Genomic DNA, 23,327 nt, shown 5'->3' with positions numbered 1-23,327 from the left:
AACTTAAGGACACTTACCTTTCTGTGATAGTTTCTCTGAGACCACTGGCCACCCCTTTGACCACGGTGCTTGCTTTGGGAGTCAGCACCACCTGAGATATGAAAAACGATCCCTTCTTCCTTCTCTCGGTGATGGATGCCTGAAGAAACTGGATCAATTTTTCCGGGTCTGTGGTGTTGGCCCAGGGTGCTGGCATCATCTGCCCAGGCCAGAGAAAGGGCACTTCCAGAGCCACCGGACTGTGGTAGAAGACCAGCACTTGGTAATCCTTCTCCCACAGGTACTTTAGACTCACTTCCTGGGCAAAGATCGCTGGGCACATTTTATTTCCATAGATGTCTTTCAGCATTTGGACCAGTTTTTCATGGTGATATTTCTGCATCCCATAAAAGTGGTTGAAGTCCAAGAATACTACCTCCTTATGGTGATCTGTGAGGAATGCATTGATCTCCTCAAGACCTTCATTGACTTTGGCACTGAACAAACCATGAGCAAAGTAGAGTTCATTGTCGGGGTCTCTGGGCTTGGTGGAAATTCGAAGATCAAAGTAACGGATCCCAGCTCCTAGCTGACCAGTAAAGTTCATGGTTTGAGTGGCTAGCCATTTTCGCATCAGCTTTTTGGCCACAGTTCCAAACACAGAGACAAAATTCTGGACAGTTTCTGGCTGTTCAGGCCCCACTGGAGAGGCTTCATCAATGTAGAAGCTGAAGGAGTCATGAGATCCTAGAAGAATAAGAAGGCACAACATGGTTACATTTCAGTCCTTTGTCCTACCCAACTCCTTGCCCTCTTGCCGAGTCCATATTTCTGCCTCAAATGAGCCAAAGGAAACACTAAGGAACGTTTACCTAGTACATCCAAGTGTCTTAGAAGGGTCTTTTTTTTTTTTTTGTAACCTAGTATGAGATGGTTGGATGGCATCACTGACTCAATGGACATGAATTTGAGCAAACAAAAACAGCAGATATTAAGAAGAGGTGGCAGTAATACACAGAAGCACTATACAAAAAAGATCTTCATGACCCAGATAACCACGATGGTGTGATCACTCACTTAGATATCCTGGAATGTGAAGACAAGTGGGCCTTAGGAAGCATCACTACAAACAAAGCTAGTGGAGGTGATGGAATGCCAATTGAGCTATTTCAAATCCTGAAAGATGATGCTGTGAAAGTGCTGCACTTAATATGCCAGCAAATTTGGAAAACTCAGTAGTGGCCACAGGACTGGAAAAGGTCTGTTTGCATTCTGATCCCAAAGTAAGGCAATGCCAAAGAATCCTCAAACTACCACACAATTGCACTCATCTCACACACTAGCCAAGTAATGCTCATAATTCTCCAAGCCAGGCTTCAGCAGTATGTGAACTGGGAACTTCCAGATGCTCAAGCTGGTTTCAGAAAAGGCAGAGGAACCAGAGATCAAATTGGATCAAAAAAAAGGAAGAGAGTTCCAAAAAAACATCTACTTCTGCTTTATTGACTACGCCAAAGCCTTTGACTGTGTGGATCACAACAAACTGGAGAATTCTTCAAGAGATGGGAATACTAGACCACACGACCTGCCTCCTGAGAAATCTGTATGCAGATGAAGAAGCAACAGTTAGAACTAGACGTGGAACAATGGACTGGTTCCAAATTGGGGAAGGAGTACATCAAGGCTCACATCAAGGGTACATATTGTCACCCTGTTTATTTAACTTGTATGCAAAGTACATCATGAGAAACACTAGGCTGGATGAAGCACAAGTTGGAATCAAGATTGCTGGGAGAAATACCAATAACCTCAGATATGCAGATGACACCACCCTTATCACAGAGAGTAAAGAAGACCTAAAGAGCCTCTTGATGAAAGTGAAAGAGAAGAGTGAAAAAGTTGGCTTAAAACTCAACATTCAGAAAACTAAGATCATGGCATCTGGTCCCATCATTTCATGGCAAATTGATGGGGAAACAGTGGAAACAGTAATAGACTTTTTGGGCTCCAAAATCACTGCAGATGGTGACTACAGCCATGAAATTAAAAGACACTTGCTCTTTGGAAGAAAAGCTATGACCAACCTAGACAGCATATTAAAAAGCAGAGACATTACTTTGCCAACAAAAGTCCTTCTAAGCTATGGTTTTTCCAGTGCTCATGTATGGATGTGAGAGTTGGACTACAAAGAGAGGTGAGCCCCAAAGAATTGATCCTTTTGAACTGTAGTATTGGAGAAGACTCTTGAGAGTTCCTTGGAAAACAAGGAGATCCAACCAGTCCATCCTAAAGGAAATTAGTCCAAAATATTCATTGGAAGGATTGATGCTGAAGCTGAAACTCCAATACTTTGGCCACCTGCTGTGAAGAACTGACTCACTGGAAAAGACCTTGATGTTTGGAAATATTGAAGACAGGAGGAGAAGGGGATGGCAGAGGATGAGATGGTTGGATAGCATCACTGACTCTATGGACTTGAGTTTGAGCAAGCTCTGGGAGTTGGTGATGGACAGGGAAGCCTGGCATGTTGCTCTCCATGGGGTCGCAAACAACTGGACATGACTATGCAACTAAACTGAACTGAATGAAGGACGGGGCAGCCTGGCGTGCTGCAGTCCAGCAAAGAGGGCTTGCGAAGAGTCACACATGACTTAGTGACTCAACAATAATAGTACACAGAGGAGTCCAACAGACCAAATGGTTTGTACAATAATTTTTAAAATCCCATTTAATCAATATTTTAAAATTCAAAAGATCATCTTCTACTTCTGTAAACCAAGAATTTCCTCTACTAATTAGCACAGGTTTTCTCTTTTTAAAAAAGATTTTTGATGCAGACCATTTTTGAAGTCTTTATTTATTTTGTTACAATACTGCTTCTATTTTATACCTTTGGTTTTTGAAGGCATGAGGCACATGGGATCTTAACTCCCCCAACTAGGGATCAAATCCACACTCCCTGCATTGGACAGCAAAGTCTTAAACACTGGACCACCAGAGAAGTCCAAAAACTGGTTTTCCACATAGGTGGCATAAGTGACCATACAGTAGAATTAATAGGGACTCATCACTTCCCAAATGCTTTATCTAAATCTTTTCCTTTCCTTCTATTTTGGGTTGATTTTAAGCCTATTGGGCTTATTTCAATGAATAAAGAAGCCTGTTTCATAAGTAGACGAACAGTATTACCACCTGTACTTTGGAAAGCACAGGAGGTTATAGGAATAGAGGAAGAGAGAAATAAGGTAAGAGAAAAGTACAGTACTGGTATTTTAACATTATTCTTGACCCTGCATTTGGGCAACTGTGAATGTATATGAAGTCAGGTACACTTTACACATTGAATGAACAATTACTTTTTCTTGCAGGTTAACACAATTAATAGTATTTAATAATTAGCTAATAGACTATTTTCTTCACAGATATTTCCTCTCAAAAACAGTGACAGCTCTCTTTAGAGTTACTTCCAAATTTAGTAGAATTTCTTCCTAGGGAGAACCTATTTAATTATTTATTTTTAGCAGTTGCAAATATTAAACCTCCATAAATGTAGCAATGAACACGTGTATGATTTATCTGTAAGTACAGATTGCCATTTAAAATATTATTGGAACCAAAAAAGAAAAATTATTTCAATTTTATTTTTAAAGCCTCCTTTAATTCTTGGACATGACTTATCAAATAGGTAAAATTAATATATTCTGGACTTTACACGCATTAAAAAAGGCAGATATTATTATTCCCCATCTGTTACTCAGGCTTTCTCATACATGGTTGCCCACTCTTAACCTGCATGCGTTGAGGTACAGCTTTTTCTAGATTTTTCACTCTTCCAACCCAAAATGTGCACATGCACACACACACACACACACACACACACATCTCTAAATGTATTATCATCACCTCAGGGCCTTTACTAAGCTATTTAAAGCACATTTTATCCGTGATGCAATGCTTGTCTTTGTTTATATTCCATATATATGTCAATCTGTACCTACAGGCATCTACATGTATCTTTGGCTAGCATTAAACAACCCACAGGAATCACAAGAGTATGAATTTCAAATGCCATGATAGGTTGTTAGAGAAAATATTTTGAAAAATACTTTGATATCCTGAAAATCATTACCTTTAAGATTTGGAACAGAAAACTCCTCAGAATTAATGGAATTTTTCAAACAATGAATGGTACCAAAAATATAGAAATTCCGCATTTAATTTCATCTGAAACTATCTGATCTATTTATCTTTAGTAGATGGTATGGGAAGAAAATGTCAACACTTTCTGAATAAAGAAAACTGTCTGTTTGGAGCTGGCATTGACAAATTTTAATAGAGATTTAAATTACTGCATGTTGACTTATTAGTTGTTGTTCAGTCAATGGCTAATATAAATGAAACTAAATTGTACTGTGGTTTAATATACAGCAAGAATATGTTTAAATAAAGAAAAAAGCAAGCTTAAGAACAGTTATAATGAAATGATCTAAGATTGAAATAGGTACAAATAAATTAATAAGCCCTCAAAATAAGGGTTAATTTATAAAATCAAAAAAATTAATAATTGATTTGCAGGCATGTGAAGAAAAGGTGGATGAAAGAAATTGATTACTTCTGTAATCTGGTAGAAGTCATAATTGGAAGCAAGCAAAAAGGGAATTAAATATGACTAGATTTGTTCTTTCAGAAATGAGCTGTTGTTTGTTTGCAACATGTTAATAAAAATATTAATTTGTTGTGTGTACGTGTGCTCAGTTGCTCAGTCGTGTCCAACTCTTTGTGACCCCATGGACTGTAGCCTGCCAGGCTCCTCTGTCCACGGGATTATCCTGGCAAGAATACTGCAGTAGTTGCCATTTCCTCCTTCAGGAGTTGAAGGATCAAATCCATGTCTCTTAAGTCCCCTTCATTGGCAGGTGGCTTCTTTACGACTGAGCTATCTGGGAATTATTATTAAGATCAAAATAAGGTAATGTAAAGATAAAAATTAAAAACAGCAAACAGAAGAAGAAACCATCGGCACCCCCACCAGTGTTTGTTCTAAGTTAGATGACTCTGACATAGAGAAAAAAATCACCAGATGCAAATACTGTTTGAAGAGGGAGGAGAATTAAATTATCAATCAATACAAAACATTACCTGTGCATTTTGGGAGAAAATACATAATCTAATGTTGGCTAAGAAATAATATTTTCAGGGCTTTTAATTTCATTTGGAGTAGTAGTTCCTCGCAAATTTCAACATTTCCTCTAGACTGTTTTCTATTTATTTGAACATAAAACAAAAGTATAGCAATACTACTTTATGACTTTTAATAACAGAGAAAACCTCTGGCCCAGCCCTTTGTCTTTAAAACCAGGAACCTGCCTATGAGCAAAACAGTGCTAAGCACTATTTCTTTGTTGATGCCTAAATCGGTTGAATCCACGTCTCCTGCATTGCAGTGAGATTCCTTACCTGCTGAGCCATTGGGGAAGCCCTGAAATCTACAACCTGTCTGCCTTATCTGGTCTAATATTTTGCTTCTACACTGGCTCAGTATTCCTATCCTCTTGTCCTCTTATTCTTTTCTCATCTACAGTTCCAACTCATACTTTGGACATGATATTTAATGTTGAACCTATGATTCTGAACTTACCCTCTCAATTTTGGGTTCGATCTGTCCTCTTTAGTCAGACAAGAGCTGGCCACTCCCATTATGAACCCTGCTCAATCAAGAACCTTTGCTCTAGCTCTGAATAAGTGAATGGAATGAAAGAAGTTATTTTCTTTTGTTTCTTGGAAACAGGCAATGAATAAGCTTGGAAGTACATCCTACCCCAGTGGAATCTTGACTGCTGCCTTTGGGAGATCTTAGGATATGGTGAATATTTGCCTACATTCCTGACCCACAAAGACTGTGTTTTAAGTGATTAAATTTTCATATAATTTGTTACATAGCAATAGCTAACTAATGCAGACTATAACAACTTTTGGGGGTTAATGAGAGGATTTGACATCTACAGACCCAACTGTCTAATATATTAACTTGAAATTTTAATGAACAGCACCTAAATATTTACATTCTGCCATGTTAAGAAAATTGATCTAATAAGTATTACCTCTTTTCCAGTATCTTTCCAGTATTTTCTATTAAAGTTCTTTGAGCTGAACTTCTGATTGGTTTCTCAGTTTAGCCATCATTCCATTTCAAATTCTACAAAATTATGGTTTAATAAACATCAAAGAAAATGTATCAAGTCAATTTCACCTGTGAACCTTCAGAACAAAAAGGCCCATATGGCTAAGGTTTGATGTGCCCATGAGTGTGCAGTTTTAATATCTATATCCTGACCTTAGAATTCAGGCTCTGACTCCATCAATACAAGAACTGCTCCCCTCCTGGCCTCTGCAGGGCACTGAACTTGCTTGCAAAGCTTATGCACGACACTCTGTATTTCTCTTTTCTTGTTTGTTCTGTGCCTGTTTTATTGAGCACAGGGCTAAGCAATGGCACCCCACTCCAGTACTCTTGCCTGGAAAATCCCATGGACGGAGGAGCCTGGAGGGCTGCAGTCCGTGGGGTTGCTAGGAGTCGGACACGACCCAGTGACTTCACTTTCACTTTTCCCTTTCATGCATTGGAGAAGGAAATGGCAACCTACTCCAGTGTTCTTGCCTGGAGAATCCCAGGGACGGGGGAGCCTGGCGGGCTGCCATCTATGGGGTTGCACAGAGTTGGACACGACTGAAGCAACTTAGCAGCAGCAGCAGCAGCAAGGTTTTTAAGACTCCTGCTTTCTGCGAACAGGTTTCCTGGATATTTGATATCTTGGTACCATTTGTGATGATAAGGCCAACACCACAGGAGTACCGAAGCATATGTACCAGCAATCTGTGAGCCAAAAGGAGACTGCTGAGTGAGTAAAGAAGAGTAGATTTATTTTTTGCGGCCCCTTTTGGTGGACTTCCCTGGTGGCTCAGATGGTAAAGCGTCAGCCTACAATGTGGGAGGCCCAGGTTCTAATCCCTGGGTTGGGAAGATCTCCTAGAGAAGGAAATGGCAACACACTCCAGTATTCTTGCCTGGAAAATCCCATGGACAGAGGAGCCTGGTAGATTACAGTCCATGGGATCACAAAGAGTCGGACATGACTGAGCAAATTCCCTTTTCTAGAGTAGAATATAGGCAGATGGCAGCATCTCCACTTTCTATGGGAAGAGACCGTTTTGGAGTTAAACTTACCCTCTTGTCTTCCCTTCATTAAAGTCTTACTCCTAGTCTTCTTTTGGGAGAAGGAAATGGCAACCCACTCCAGTATTCTTGTCTGGAGAAATCTGTGGACAGAGGAGCCTTGTGGGCTGCTGTCCATGGGGTCTCATAGAGTCGGACACGACTGAAGCAACTTAGCATGCATGCATGCATTGGAGAAGGATATGGCACCCCACTCCAGTATTCTTGCCTGGAGAATCCCGGGGACAGAGGAGCCTGGTGGACTGCTGTCTATGGGGTCGCACAGAGTCAGACACAACTGAAGCGACTTAGCAGAAGCAGCAGCAGGAGCAGCAGTCTTCTTTTGCAACTTACATGTATTTCTTTATTTGTGGCAAAACATTTGGGCACTTGTGGTAATCTTCCCTCCCCCTGAATTCACAGTTTGTTAATCTATAGCTCCTTTTAATCAACTAATAATTGTTATTTGACAATATAACTAATGTTCATTATATTCATTGAATTTTTATTCAATCTTTATATCTTGCTCTCCACCTGCAATCCCCTCACAAACATACACATTAATTTTCATCTAGATTGTTGTTCACTGTTGCTCAGTCTCTCAGGCATGTCCAACTCTTTGTGACTCCATGGACTGCAGCACGCCAGGTTTCCCTGTCCTTCACCATTTCCTAGAGCTTGCTCCAATTCATGTCCATTGAGTCAGTGATGCCATCCAACCATCTCGTCCTCTGCCATCCCCTTCTCCTCCTGCCTTCAATCTTTCCCAGCATTGGGGTCTTTTCTAATGAGCTCTCTCTTCACATCAGGTGGCCAAAATGTTGGAGCTTCAGCTTCAGCATTAGTCCTTCCAGTGAATGTTCAGGGTCAATTTCCTTTAGGACTGAGTGGTTTGATCTCCTTGCAGTCCAAGGGACTCTCAAGAGTCTTTTCCAACACCAGGCTTCAAAATCATCAATTCTTTGGTGCTCAGCCTTCTATATGGTCCAACTCTCACATCCATAAAAGGCTTCTGGAAAAACCACAGATTTGACCATATGGACCTTTGTCAGCAAAGTTATGTCTCTGCTTTTTAAGAGGCCGTCTAGGTTTGTCATAGCTTTTCTTCCAAGGAGCAAGTGTCTTTTAGTTTCATGGCTGCAGTCACCATCTGAGTAATTTTGGAGCTCAAGAAAATAAAGTACATCTAGATTGTAACCTTCCTCAAAAGCGAAAAAAAAAAAAACCCTATCATCTCCTGTGCTCACTACTATATCCAGCTTTATTAATAAACATTTGATTCAAGTCAGTGCGTCAAAATGAGTTCACATGGGATTAGGTCATTATTGACCCCTCTCTTCTTTACCATTTCCTCTTAGATCTCTCAGAAAATTAGGCTACACAACTTGGCTCTCTCTCCTTAACTCTAGTTCCATTTTTAACTGCTGAAATCAGACTATCATGATTGTAACTAATATAAAACCCCTGTGAAACAGCCTCAATGATAACTAAAAATACTCATCAGACTTCTGTGTCCTCATTCCTAAATCCTAGCACAGAACTTAGAGGCATTTCATTACAGTTGTCAAATAAATGAATGAGTGAATCGTGCTTAGCCTTTCTGGAATGTTTGATACTGCTGTTCTTCCTTCTTAAAATATTTTTCCCCTTTGGCTTTTTAGACATGACTCTTTCCTAGTTTTGCTACTTTCTTGTTATTGTCCCATCCCAGCCTCCTTTGCTGCCTCTTGCTGCCCTTCCAGTTCCTAAATGAGAGTATTATCCAAAGTTCTAGTCAAGACTTCAACTTGCTCCATGATTATTCCTTGGGTGATCTCATTCATCTCTTTGGCCTCATACCTTATAATAGATACATAATAAATTGATACCATCTAATCTGACCTGCATTACAGATTTCTAGTCTGCCTATCAGGTAACTAAATTTTATTGCTCCATGGGAACCTTAAACTTAAAACGATGAACTATCATATCCTCCCTTTCAAACCAGCTCCTTTATCAGTGTACCTATCATGCTACTGCTGCTGCTAAGTCACTTCAGTTGTGTCCGACTCTGTGCGACCCCATAGATGGCAGGCCACCAGGCTCCTCCGTCCCTGGGATTCTCCAGGCAAGAACACTGGAGTGGGTTGCCATTTCCTTCTCCAATGCATGGAAGTGAAAAGTGAAAGTGAAGTCGCTCAGTCGTGTCCGACTCTTGGCGACCCCATGGACTGCAGCCTACCAGGCTCCGGTACCTATCATACTTATCTCATATTCCTTCCATCTCATCTTGGATTCATCTTGAGTTCTAACTCACCCCTCAAAACCTCATGTTCATCAGTCTTCCAGTCCCATCATATTGACCTCCAAATTCTCTCTCAGACATGGCCTCTTCATCTCCATTCCATTCCATTGCTAATGGCCTGGTTTCCTGTTGGGACCACTGACACAGCTTTCAGGTAATGTTCCTGATATATCCCTAATATCCCTAATAAACATCCTAGCTACTACCATCCAAACCTCTTCTATAGGCATTACTCTGCCTCAGTCTCTAGAGTGGATTTAACCTTAGAAAAAAGGATAGAGAATTGATTCCAGCCAATAGAGTGGCATGATTGAACAAATTCCTCTTACTTTCTGCCTCAGTTTCATTAACAGGAATTTTACTCTGATAAATTATCTAGTATTTAAGTCTTCTACAGGAATTATTTGCTCTTATGACCCCCTCCCATCATTAGAATACTAAAATTTCACCACTAAATATTACCCTGGTAAGTAGAACCTGGTTACATGTTGAGTCTGTCTGCCTGTTATTATTTCTTCAGTATCACTGACTCCATAGTACTAATCAGCCAGCTCCATTCCCTATTACCTTGTACTACATCCCCAAACACAGCTCTTGGTGTGGATTCTGGCCTTGTTGCTATTATTTAGTTGCTAAGTCATGTCCAACTTTTCTGTGATTCCATGGACTGAAGCCCACAAGACTCCTTCTGTCCATGGGATTTCCCAGACAAGAATACTGGAGTGGGTGCCATTTCCTTCTCCAGGGGATCTTCTTGACCCAGGGATCAAACCCAGGTCTTCTGCATTGCAGGCAGATTCTTTACCAACTGAGCTACAGAATCCATTATTATTTGACACCCTACAATTAATCTCATTAATTTTTCTTTACTCCATTGATTAAATTGATTGGTTATTTGGATTTTTAAGCAGCAAAGACCAAATCTTGAAGAATAAGGATTGCTCCTTATTCCTGGCATGTAATCTTACCTCAGACCTCCAACAAATGATCAGGGCTTTGAGGACAATACAAGAGGTTTTGTGTCATCAGAGAAAATGCACAATATGTATCACAAACCAAAACACTTCTAAAATTGAGCATATAATTAAAAAACTACATACTGGTAGTTCAATATTTGTGCTTCACTTGACATTAACATATAGAAAATACAATTTTTAATATTAAATTAAACCCAACATATCTGGTAGAACACTGAGATTAATCCTTTTGTAAAGGAAAAATCAAAATGACCATTCTGTGATATTTCTCCTTGGGTAAATCTATGCCTTTAATATTGTATAAAGCCTTCTTCCTCAGTGCATCTCAGAGACAGTAAGCTGAAGTAAAGGAGGTTGGTTTCCTTATGTAAGTCTTTTGATCCAGGATCCCAGTTGCCAAATTTGAGAAGCCCTATTACATTAATGCCTCCCAGTAGAGGAGTTCAATATTCATCAGAATGTCTTTAAACTTGCTGGGTTGTTTCTTTAAACCAATAGATGAGCCGGCAGTGACTAGTTTAGAGCAGCAGCATTCCCGTCAAGGAGCAGGAAAAAGAGCTGCTCCAACTGCCCTCTTACTGAAACTACTAAGCCTCTTTGTCATATGGATTTCCTTTTAAGGACTATCAGTAGGGCTATCTGAAAAACTAAAGAGACCCTAAGAAATAAAGAAGTCCTAAATTACTGTCTATCTTCACATAAATCAGTTCCCTCTCCACTGCAGCCTCTGTTTGGACACTTCTCAGCAAAAAGTCAAATGGAATCCTTCTTTGAGGTCCTACTGTGTACAGGAGCTGCTAAGCCAAGGATAACAGTATCCCAAAACTTCTACATCCGCCAACACAGCCCTAGGGAGGGCAGCTTCTTAAATGGGAAGGTCCTGGGACCAAGCAAAAATCTATGCATGAAATGTAAAAATTTAAGAAGACAATCAGTACAGCAGCAGTATTTATTGTTAGGTAATCAGAAAGGCCAATAGACCCATCTGTTACCATAGACAAGTGGTTCTCTACTAGAGTTTATTTTGACCCAGAAGATATTTGACAGCTCCTGCAAATGTTTGTACTGTTACAAGTGAAGGGGCAGTGTTCCCGCCATCTAGTGGGTAGAGGGCCAGGGATGCAGCTGACCATCCTACAATGCACTGGAGAGCTCCCACACAAGGAATCACCCAGCCCCAAATGTCTATACAGTAGTTCCCCTTATCTGCAGGGGATAGGTCCTAAGACACCCAGTGGATGCCTGAAACCATAAATAGTGCATGTGTGCATGTAAGTCACTTCAGTCATGTCCAACTCTTTGCAACCCTATGGACCTTAGCCCACCAGGCTTCTCTGTCCATGGGATTGTCCAGGCAAGTTTACTGGAGTAGGTTGCCATGACCTCCTCCAGGAGACCTTCCCAATCCAGAAATCTACCCGTGTCTCGTGTCTCCTGCATCAGCAGGCAGGTTCTTTACCACTAAGCGCCACCTGGGAAGCCCATGTATACTATGTTTCTTCCTGTATGTGCATGCCCATGAGAAAGTTTAACTTACAAATTAAACACTAAGAGAATAGCCGAATTGCCAGCATCATTACCCTTGCACTTTGAAGCCATTATTAAGTAAAACCAGTTATTTGAAAATAAGCACTGCAATACCGAGATAGTCTAATAACCAAGATGGCTAAGTGACCAACGGGTGGGATATCCTACTCAAAGGGATGGTTCATTACAAGATGGGACAGAGTGGTTGGCATGAGATTTCATCACACTACTCAGAACAGCAAGTAACTTAAAACTTGCGCATTGCTCATTTCTAGCATTTTCCATTTCATATTTTTGGACCAGAGTCAATCCCAGATAACTGAAACCTCAAAAAGCAAAACCTTGAATAAGGAAGACTATTGTAGTAACAAGGTTGAGAAAGCCTGCTCTAGTGGAAACTGTACAGGCAGATTAATTTCCAGAAATAGAAAACAAACACTGAATTGCCTCTGTCCACCCGCACACATATTTTCCCACAGCAAAACTCATCACTCACAAGCTTTTCATTGTGCCATTCTACTTTGAAGTTGCTCTGAATACTTAGAGCAACTGAAACTATCACACATGAAGCATTGCTTTTGAGTTTGTTTGAAACCCTTATCAGACTATGTGGCTTAGACACTGATTTCTACCAATCTCTTGATTTTTCTTTAGAATTCCTTTCAACTGTTCTTTCTCAAGATAATCAGTAAATCTTTCAGGCTAAAATTAAACCATGCAGATAAGTACTTTTCATTCATTGATCTCCATCTCCACTGCAGAAAGTTCTGTGTGGCATGAGTTTTGTAGGGACTAGATTTGTCTAGTTCTTATTCAACTTGTTTAATAAATCAAGTACCTGTTGTGTGCAAGACACAGTGAAAGGAGTTTTGTGTGTGGCTAAGAAGAGGTGAGCGGTCGGGAGATTAAAATAACATCACTTACCAAGTAAAAGAAGGGAAGGTGGGTTTCTTTTGCTAAGTATTCCTTATGTCCTGCTCTATAGTATCGAGCATTTGGTAGCTATTTATTGGGTATATATTACATGTCATACATTGAGTCAAAGATATGGAAATAAAAGAGTACACAGCTGGTCCTTAATAAGGCAGGGACCAGGGATGCTGACCTTCTGTGCAGTTGAAAATCTGCGTATAATTTATAGTTGCTTCTCTGTTTATGTCAACAAAGGTCCACCTAGTCAAGGCTATGGTTTTTCCAGTGGTCATGTATGGATGTGAGAGTTGGACTATAAAGAAAGCTGAGTGACGAAGAATTGATGCTTTTGAACTGTGGTGTTGGAGAAGACTCTTGAGAGTCCCTTGGACTGCAAGGAGATCCAACCAGTCCATCCTAAAGGAGATAGGTTCTGGGTGTTCATTGGAAGGACTGATGTTGAAACTCCAATACTTTTGGCCACTTGATGTGAAGAGCTGACTCATTTGAAAAGACACTGATGCTGGGAAAGATTGAGGGCAGGAGGAGAAGGGGATGACAGAGGATGAGATGGTTCGATGGCATCACCAACTCGACGGACATGGGTTTGGGTGGACTCCAGGAGTTGGTGATGGACAGGGAGGCCTGGCGTGCTGCGGTTCATGAAGTCACAATGAGTTGGACACGACTGAGCGACTGAACTGAACTAAACTGAACTCTGTATATTTGGTTCATCTGCACTCTCAGTTCTGCATCTGCCAACTCAATCACAAATCATACTGTGCCATAGTATTTACTACTGAAAAAAATTTACATCTAAGTGGACCCAAACAGTTCAAACCCATGTTGCTCATTCTTGTGGAATTCATATCATAGTAGGGTGAATTAGCCAAGAAAAGCACTGTTATTATAAAGTGTGATAAATACTGTAATAACTATATGTAATATCTTTTGATGAAACAGTAGTTCAGTCCTGAGCTGAACATCATCTTCTAGAGATCATTAACAATCAAAGATAAAGGGTGAGAACAATACCCCAATCATCAAGGCTATACCTTCCAATATTAATGCCCATATGGATCACTTGAGGAACTTGTTAATATCTGGGATGGGGCATAAAAGTCTGTATTTGCAATAACCTCCCAGGTATTACCAATGCTGTGGCTTAAAGGGCCATTTCTGAATAGTGAGTAATTAATGTAATATTAGCTTCTCTTGCTCATCAATTACATATCCATTACACTGTCTTCTCTCCTCAGTCTCCTATTCTTCTGAACTCCTAGTTCCCATCTCTTTACACACACACACACACACACACACATACACACATATGCATAAATACATACACATTGATGCACACACTTCAGCTTGTGTGATTTCCAAGTTTGGGGAGGTGTCATAAGCACCTGTGTTGTGGGTTATTGGTTGAATACTTTGCTGTGTCACTCAGGTGAAAGTCTGCATTGATCTTTTTACTTATTAAGTTGCTGCTTCCCTGGTGGCTTAGATGGTAAAGAATCTGCCTCAGTGCAGGAGACCTGGGTTCAATCCCTGGGTTGGGAAGATTCCATGGAGAAGGGCATGGCAACCCACTCCAGTAATCTTGCCTGGAGAATTCCATCGACAAAGGAGACTGGTGGGCTCCCGTCCATGGCATCGCAGTCAGACACGACTGGGTGACTAACACTTTCAATACTTCACAGCATTTATTAATAATCTTTATAATAAAATATTTATTTTGGTAAGTTTTCTGAGATCACTTACACGTGAAGTCAATCTACTCATCCTAATTAATAAGCCAAACACAAGTCCCTGGCCACAAGAATGAGGCAGTAGCAGATCAGAACACAAGAAAGCCTCATTTCCTTTATCCTTGAGGACACTGAGCTGCTGTCCTTCAAATGTCTGTATTTCCAGATTCATAGTGACCACTCTACCAGATGCAATGAGTCAGAGAGAAGAATGAATCAAGGATGACTAAATCAGAAAGATGGGAGGTGGTGTTCCTGAAGGAACCGTGGTAAAGATTAGGGAGAAAATGGCATAGTTTGCTGGCCTTGGCTACTTTAGTAGAGCCTAGAGAAGAATTCCAAAGGGACTTTGGTCTGCTGGTGAATAATGTGGGAGAGAACCAGAAGGAAACCATACTTTTCCTGATATTCTACTCTGCTTCAACTCTCAGGGCCCAGTCTGTACCTAAGAGAGAGATGTGCTTTACATAAAAGGAAATGTAAGAAAATCTGTTTTCAACTGTAGACAGGCTGGTTCTTTCCCCATTCACTTCCCTAAAGATGCTCCATGAAGTCAAAAGAAATTGAACTCCCAGAAGCCTTAATAACATGTACTTGGGGTCCTAAGGCCACTCAAGATGAGATCCCCTTTGCTTGTTGCACTCCAGCAACACTGGACTTTTCTCTGCTAATCAAATACACTACGCTCATTTCAACTGAGCCCCTGTGAGCACTCTTCCCTCCGCTCTGTCCCCAGTTGTTTGTGTGACTGGCACCTTTTCATCCAAGTCTTCATTTAAATATCATCTTCTAAAGTGAACCTTCTAGTATCTAAAGTATCTAACTCAACTCACCCTCCCTTGCTGCCTGCCAGCCTTCATCATATGATCAAATTTTATTTTCTTCATTGTATTTATCACTAGCTTCAAGTGATATTTTATTTTATTTTATTTTATTTTATTTTTATTTTATTTAATTTCTTATTTGCTTTTTGTCTATCTCTCCCCTCCATAACTAGAATTTTATTTTATTTAATTTCTTATTTGCTTTTTGTCTATCTCTCCCCTCCATAACTAGAATTTAAATTCCATAAGAATTAGAATCTAATCTGTCTTGTTCACTGTTGCATCTCTAGCAAAGGGCACAGCACTGGCACATAAAAGATACTCAAATATTTGTTGTATGAAATAATATCTTTCCATCTCTATAAACCTCAGTATCTACTAATAAGTAAATGGACTGATGATGCCATCTACATATAAGATAAAATAAATGTAACCACTAGACATGGATCACAGAAAATACTTCACAAATACTAGCTTTTATTATCACTATTATTTCTGCACTATTAACTCTGAGCACTAAATACCTGACACATAGTAGGTTCTCTGGATAAACCAATGAATGAGAATTGGACAGAAAAGCTCTAAACACTATGGCTGCCATAAATTCTTAGAACCACTCAATGGATGAGTGGTTCATCATGAGGCAATCATTGATGAGTGCTTTAGATATATATCTATGTTTAAAGTCCTCCCCCTTATTGATTCCCTGGTCTATGAGTTCCCTTTCCTGTACCAAATGAAGCAATGCCAAGAGCCACCATCTCCGGAAGGTTCTTTTCCTTACCAACATGCCATTCCAAAGTCTTACCACATAGACTGTAGCTTGTCAGACTCCTCTGTCCATGAGATTGCCCAGACACAAATACTGGAGTGGGTTGCCATTACCTTCTCCAGGGGATCTACTCCAGCCAGGGAAAGGAAAAATGTTGGGGAAAGAGATGTGGTTGCCACACAGTCAGCCCTGTCTTCCCACTTCTCTTTAGGAACTGACTGTTTAAGATGTTGATTTTTTTTTTTTAATGCCACCTCCTTCCCTTGTTTCTCCACTAAAACCTCCCTACAGAGGCAGAGTCCAGAATTTGGGGCAGATATTTGAATATCTGTAAGCACTGGAGCAATCTGGTTACCTGGACAGAGAAAGAAATGAACTGGAGAAAGGGAGGCAGATTAGATAAAACCAAGATAAAGCCAAATCCTTATTACTAAAATCAACTATTCTGAATAAACAATCTCTATTGTGTTTTTCCCTCTAAGAAGAAAACAAATATAAAACATGGTAAATAAATAGTCTATTTGTTACATTCTCTTAGATTTGAGAGCCAGAAGGCCTCTGAAACCTATTTAGCTTTGTTCTTACATGTCTAGCACTATTGGTTTTTCTTGTATGAATAATGAAAATCTGAAACAACACATTACCCTTCATCATGTCTGTACCACAGAAAGAACATCTATTTGAAATATAAGCCTTTGATTCTGTGATGCCCCCATAAAACACCACTTGCCAACAGCTGGATCTTTCTACTATCAAAGAAGTGTTTAAGGCATGGGGATTATTTATTCCTCCTGTCTTCCTTCCAGTCTCCCTTTGTCTTCCTCCAGCTTTTAGGTTTGGACATGAAAAGTATACCTCCTCTTACTTTTAAAACTCATCACAAAGCTAGAATAATAGGCAAGGTCTGTAAATCTGGTGCACACAGACACACTGGTTTATAACGCTAAACATGTGCTGTGCCCTGTGCTTAGTCGCTCAGTGGTGTCCAACACTTTGTGACCCCGTGGACTGGAGCCCGCCAGGCTCCTGTGTCCATGGGATTCTCCAGGCAAGAATAATGGAGTGGGTTGCCATGCACTCCTGCAGAGGATCTTCCCAACTCAGGAATCGAACCCAAGCCTCCTGCATTGCCAGTGGATTCTTTACCATCTGAGCCACCAGGGCCATTATTTGACCAAAGAGAATTCGGAATAGCACCAACTTAATGCTACATGGGCTTCCCTTGTGGCTCAGATGGCAATGAGTCAGCCTGTAGTGTGGGAGATCCAGGTTTGATCCCTGGGTTGGGAAGATCCCCTGGAAAAGGAAATAGCAACCCACTGCAGTATTCTTGCCTGAAAAATCCAATGGATGGAAGAGCCTGGCAGTCTACCTGCAGGCTATAGCCATGGCAGGCTACCATGCGGTCGCAAAGAGTCAGACATGACTGAGTGACTTCACTTTTTTCTTTCAACGCTACATGATATTTCATTCCATAAGTCCAAGAACACACATATGTATTACATGCTATATAATCATTCCCAAACCACTTACCCCGGAGTACTTATTTGTTATAAAACATTGTTTTTGGTGGCTTCCGTGGTGGCTCAGAGAGTCAAGAATCCAATTGCAATTCAGCAGACCTGGGTTTGACCCCTGGATTGGGAAGATCCCCTGGAGGAGGGCATGGCAACCCGCTCCAGTATTCTTGCCTGAAGAATCCCCATGGATACAGGAGCCTGATGGGCTATAGTCCACAGGGTTTCAAAGAGTTGGACACAACTGAGCGACTAAGCATGGCACACACATTGTTTTTTGCAATAGTGTTGGTTATATAGAGGGTTAATCAGGGATATACAGAATTATCTTGCTTTCAAACGAAAAACCCATGTATCTAAAATGGGTAATGGATGTTTCTCCTTGTGAAATGAAAAAAATACTCAATGACACTCAAAATGTATTAACTGAAATCTTAGTATTTCACAAGCACCTAATATATGTTCTATACCAGGCTAGTATGCATATAGAAAGGAGATAGTTGCTCTGTGCCATTCAAGATCTTTCTTAGTCTCTCACAGTAAAAATAAGACAACAAAGGAAACTTGGCAACAATGACAGCACCAGTCTTATTCAGGGACTGGTCCTGCTTTCTACCAGCTTCCTTCATCCCCTCTTCCATATGCCAACATTATATGTTGATTTTATTAACTGCAAAGCAAATGTGATATCAAGAGATAGGTTAAAAAAATAAAAATGATATGGAATTTTCCTACCCTAAGAGAGCTACTATAGAGAAAATCATCCACTTTTAGTGTGTGTTCACATGCATTCATATTTTAATCATTTGATTGGTGTATACCAAGCACACTGGATTATAGTATCAAGGCTGTCAGCGGTATTACAGTCTTCAATCATTGTTTAAATGATTGCATCAAATTGCACATGATGATACATACTTTAACAATTCTTCTATTAGTATTTATTTTTGAGTTCCCTTTCATATAAATTCTATAAAGGAAACTTCTTCCTTTTTTTTACAATAAATTTTCAGAAACTCAGTTGTCTTATGTTCGGAGTTATTTAAAAATCTTTCCTTCTCCCCTACTTTATCACTTCTTCCTGCATCCTTCCAGAGTTGTGTAACCTTAAGAGAAGTAAAGGACTCTCAGAACTGGCTGTGGAAGTCATGAGAGTTATGAGCTGGGGAAATTATGGTGGCAATGACCTCCTTTTCCACTTGCTTCTGATAATGACCTTCTTGTAATCTATGCCTTTCTCCATCAGTACCCCCTAGGACGCAGGTACTTCTTGCTTCAGTTTTGATGCCTCACATCTCTGTTTCTTGATTTGTCTTCCTTTTTGTCAGCCCTTACTTAAAGTATCTCACCACTCAAGATCTCACTTCAAAGATCTCCTCATGCCCCAAAGTCTTGATATTATCTGTATTGGAAAGCACACTATTTAGAACACACACAGAAACAAACAGATCCCAAACAGCTGTTTTGCTTTTTTATTTTTAATTTTTTGGCCTGAGCCATGTGGCTTGCAGGATGTTAGTTCCTTGACCAGGGATTGAATCTGTATGCCCTGCATTAGGAGCATTAAGTCTTAAACACTAGACCGTTAGATAAATTCCTCTTTTACTTCTTAAGGAAATTATTTTATTTGAAAAACCTTTTTATTGTGCCAGACTGTTTGTATTGTCTTCTGGTAGGAACTGTTCAAACTGGAATTAAATTGTAGCAAAATAACTACTCCATGCTATCACCCGCTTTTGGCAAATGAAAGTTGAAAGAATTTCCCATGGTAACCAGTCATTTCCTAGTGATCTAAGATTGATATAAAACAACAACAAAAAAAAAAGAAAAAGGAATCATAATAAACCCTGCTATTTACAGTATTACACTTGCTAGAGTTTAAGTTTACTTAGGGAGTTAATACTTGATCACAGAAGATTGCAAATAATTAAAAAACAACTCTCTAGTTAGAAGTTATTTATTTCACACAAGCCAAAGCAAATACTCTGTAAGTGAATAAGCCCAAGATTAGATAATGAAAGTCACAGATTCTGTGCAACATAAGGAAGGGATTGCTGTAAGTTGATTCAAGTTATGCATCAGAACAAGAGGAAATATTAAGGCCATTTTGTTTTTACGCTGGACTTGGAGGAGTCAATTCAGATCAACTCAGCAAATACATTTTGAAAACCTGCAATGTGAAAGGAAACATACTAAACACCCTGAGAGAGAAAAAAATAAATAAGACAAGTTCTAGCTCCAATAAGCTGAAGTGAATATTTTTAAAAGAATGGTCCTTACCTTTAAGAAACTTTGAAAAAACATTCTATAGAATACTGCCAAGAAGACTATGATTTTACTTTCCACTATTCATTTCTCACTGTCAATGTACTTGAATTGCAGCAGATTTGAATTAGCTGAATTAGCTACCTGGCTATAAAAGTTTTTCTTTATGAATAAAAGTTATTTTTAAAGTTTATTTATTTCTTAATTGAAGGATAATTGCTTTACAGAATTTTGTTGTTTTCTGTCAAACATCAACATGAATCAGCCATAGGTATATTTTTATAATTAGTTTAGGCAGTAATCATCTTGCTTACGGGGCTTCCCAAGTGGTTCAGTGGTAAAGAATCTGTCTGCCAATACAGGAGCTGCAAGAGACTTGGGTTTGATCCCTGGATGGGAAAGATCCCCTGGAGTAGGAAATGGCAGCCCACTCCAGTACTCCTGCTGGGATAATCCCATGGATAGAGGAGCCACGTGGGCTACAGGCCATGGGGATGCAAAGAGTGGGACACGACTCAGCAACTGAGCACTCGTGCACACAACTTGCCTACGAGATGAAAGCAGTTTTCAAACTCCATGATGAGTGGTCTTTGAATCTAAGTAGAGTGCCTTGTTTCTGAATTTTAAAATATGGTTGACTAGACTTTTTAAAAAGTCTACCACAAGAGAAATATGTGAAAATATATTTCAGAAGTATTTTATTTAAAAAATGCACAATTAAGCTAATAAGGGAAATAAGGAAAATCTTTAATGGTTAAAACCAAACCAGAGAGTAGACAAAATCCATTAGGCCAAGTCAACCTGTGTTGTCAAGAAGCTGATGAGATGTAGACACATATTGATAGAAAAACCCAAGGTTTGGGGTTTTTACTGGTATGCAGGAAAAAGGCCTGGGCCTGAGCAAGTAGTGTTCACATAAATCTAAAATCCTCTGAGGCTATAGGGTAATCTTATACTGTCAATGAAAATGAGGCTACTCGACACAAAAGTGAAAGTGAAATCACTTAGTCATGTCGGACTCTTGTGACCCCATGGACTGTAGCTCACCAGGCTCCTCAGTCCATGGAATTTTCCAGGCAAGAATACTGGAGTGGGTTGCCATTTCCTTCTCCAGGAGATCTTCCTCGACCTAAGGATTGAACCCGGGTCTCCCGCGTTGCAGGCAGATGCTTTACCATCTGAGCCACCAGGGAAGCTCACAAAGGGAGTTGGCTAAGCAATTTGTCTGTCTTGGCCTTGGCTCTAGTTTGGGAGGGCTGGAGGAAGACAGGGACAAGAAATTATCTCTGGTGGAAGAAAAGTTGTATCGAAACAGGAGAGGATATGTTATGGATGTCAATTGTATGAGTAATATTTTATTTCTTAACTTGTACAGTGGATATGAAGGTGATTATTCTATTATTCTCATATAAGTGTGTATGTCCTCAATATCTCTGAATCAAAGAAAAGGAGCCTATACCTAATTAAACATAGCATTGTTTTCAGATTAAAATGCATTTAAAGGTACATCTTCCCCAGTGGCTCAGTGGTAAACAGCCAGTATGCAATTGAGGAGATGAGGGTTCAATCCTTGGGTTGGGAAGATCCCATGCAGGAGGGCACGGCAACCCACTCCAGTATTCTTGCTTGGGAAAATCTCAGGGACAGAGAAGCCTGGAGAACTACCTCTACAGGGTTGCAAAGAGGTGGACATGACTGAAGCGACCGAGCACAAAGGTACAGCTAACTAATGACAAGTAAAATTAGACCTGTAGCCTCTTCAAAACTCTTAATCCCCTTGCCTTCCTATATGTTTTTTAAAAAGAATATTTCAATTCAAGAAGCTTCATATTTTATTGAGAGATATGACTGAGTCCACTTTCAAGAATAAATCATCTCCAGCAGGCTTCATCTAAGATTTACTAACACAGTCAACCCTCTGTATTTTCAGGTTCTGCATCTATCTGCAGTTGATTGAATCCACTGGAACTCACTGGAGAGCTGACTGCACTTTGCATTTTACGTAGGGGACTTGAGCATCCGAGGACTTTGGTATGGGAGAAGGCCCTGGAACCATTCTTCCATGAATACTGAGGGCTGACTGCACTGTGTGGGCTCTTCAGTACAGCTCCATAACAGGCTTTCTGCCGGGTACAGCCTTGAATACACAATCCATCATGGATCTAAGTTAGAAAGCCTACATAGATGGGTTTTTCTGGAGTTCTTTGCTGGGGCAGACTTTATTGGCAGATCCACATGTTTCCTTTAACCATTCAGTTTATACTGACCTTGCCCATCTCTTAATTCTTAGTGCACTTCTACATCATCATCACTTGTACACTTAGTTTCATTCTGCATTTCATAGGTATGTGCATTATCTCTTCAATGAGACTTGAAGAAGATATTTCTTTTGCAATCCCTGCATTGTCAAACAGATTTAAAGCTGGAGGGCATGGAATCTGCTTGACACCTCTCATACTACATTTGAGGAACTAGTCCTATGAAGTGACTTGCCTGAAATCACACAGTGTATCTCTCAGAATGTCAACAGAAAACAGATGGAAAAATCCAATTAGGATAATTCAAAGAGAATTTACTTATAAAGGGATTATGCAGATGCAATGTAGAGAAACCATGGATTGTAATGTAGTATCTCAAGGCTGCTACTGCTACTGCTAAGTCACTTCAGTCGTGTCCGACTCTGTGCGACCCCATAGATGGCAGCCCACCAGGCTCCGCCGTCCCTGGGATTCTCCAGGCAAGAACACTGGAGTGGGTTGCCATTTCCTTCTCCAATGCATGAAAGTGAAAAGTGAAAGTGAAGTCGCTCAGTCGTGTCCGACTCTTGGCAACCCCATGGACTGCAGCCCACCAGGCTCCTCCATCCATGGGATTTTCCAGGCAAGAGTACTGGAGTGGGGTGCCATTGCCTTCTCCGGTCTCAAGGCCAGTAATATATGAAAAACCATTACCATTTCTGGGCTGCAAAGAATAAGGACAGGAGTTTTACCAGAAACTGGTAGAAGAGGGCTATAATGAAGGCTGCCTTGAGAGGAATAAGGACCTTCAGTGAAGGGACTTATTTGTCCCAAAGCAAGCTCAGAGAGGGATGCAGAGGAATAAATGCCCCAACATCACTTTCCTATAGCCACTTGAAGTACTTTCACTGGTTAGGCCCAACTGTAAGCTTGAGAACATAGAAACCCATTAATGAATTCCATACTAGTGAGCCTTCTGAAGCAAAGGGCAAGGTGAAGGATGGTGGAGAGATCTGGAGGGAAAAAGAAACATTATTTGGGACATATAGCTTTGGTTGTAATAGAGTTC

General features: G+C 40.2%; 1 protein-coding gene across 1 annotated transcript in view; it reads right to left on the bottom strand.

The window, feature by feature from the left end:
• The window catches only part of PLCXD3 (phosphatidylinositol specific phospholipase C X domain containing 3), a 205,592-nt gene that overhangs the window by 75,924 nt on the left and 106,341 nt on the right, over positions 1–23,327 (bottom strand). Inside the window, exon 2 of the mRNA XM_027520181.1 lies at positions 18–726. Coding sequence (XP_027375982.1) covers positions 18–726 — 709 coding nt within the window. The remainder of the gene's footprint in view (positions 1–17; positions 727–23,327) is intronic.

The sequence above is a fragment of the Bos indicus x Bos taurus genome, chromosome 20 (assembly GCF_003369695.1).
Source record: "Bos indicus x Bos taurus breed Angus x Brahman F1 hybrid chromosome 20, Bos_hybrid_MaternalHap_v2.0, whole genome shotgun sequence".
NCBI lineage: Eukaryota > Metazoa > Chordata > Mammalia > Artiodactyla > Bovidae > Bos > Bos indicus x Bos taurus.
Note: the sequence above shows the minus strand (reverse complement) of the source record. Positions and strands in the feature narration are given on the sequence as shown.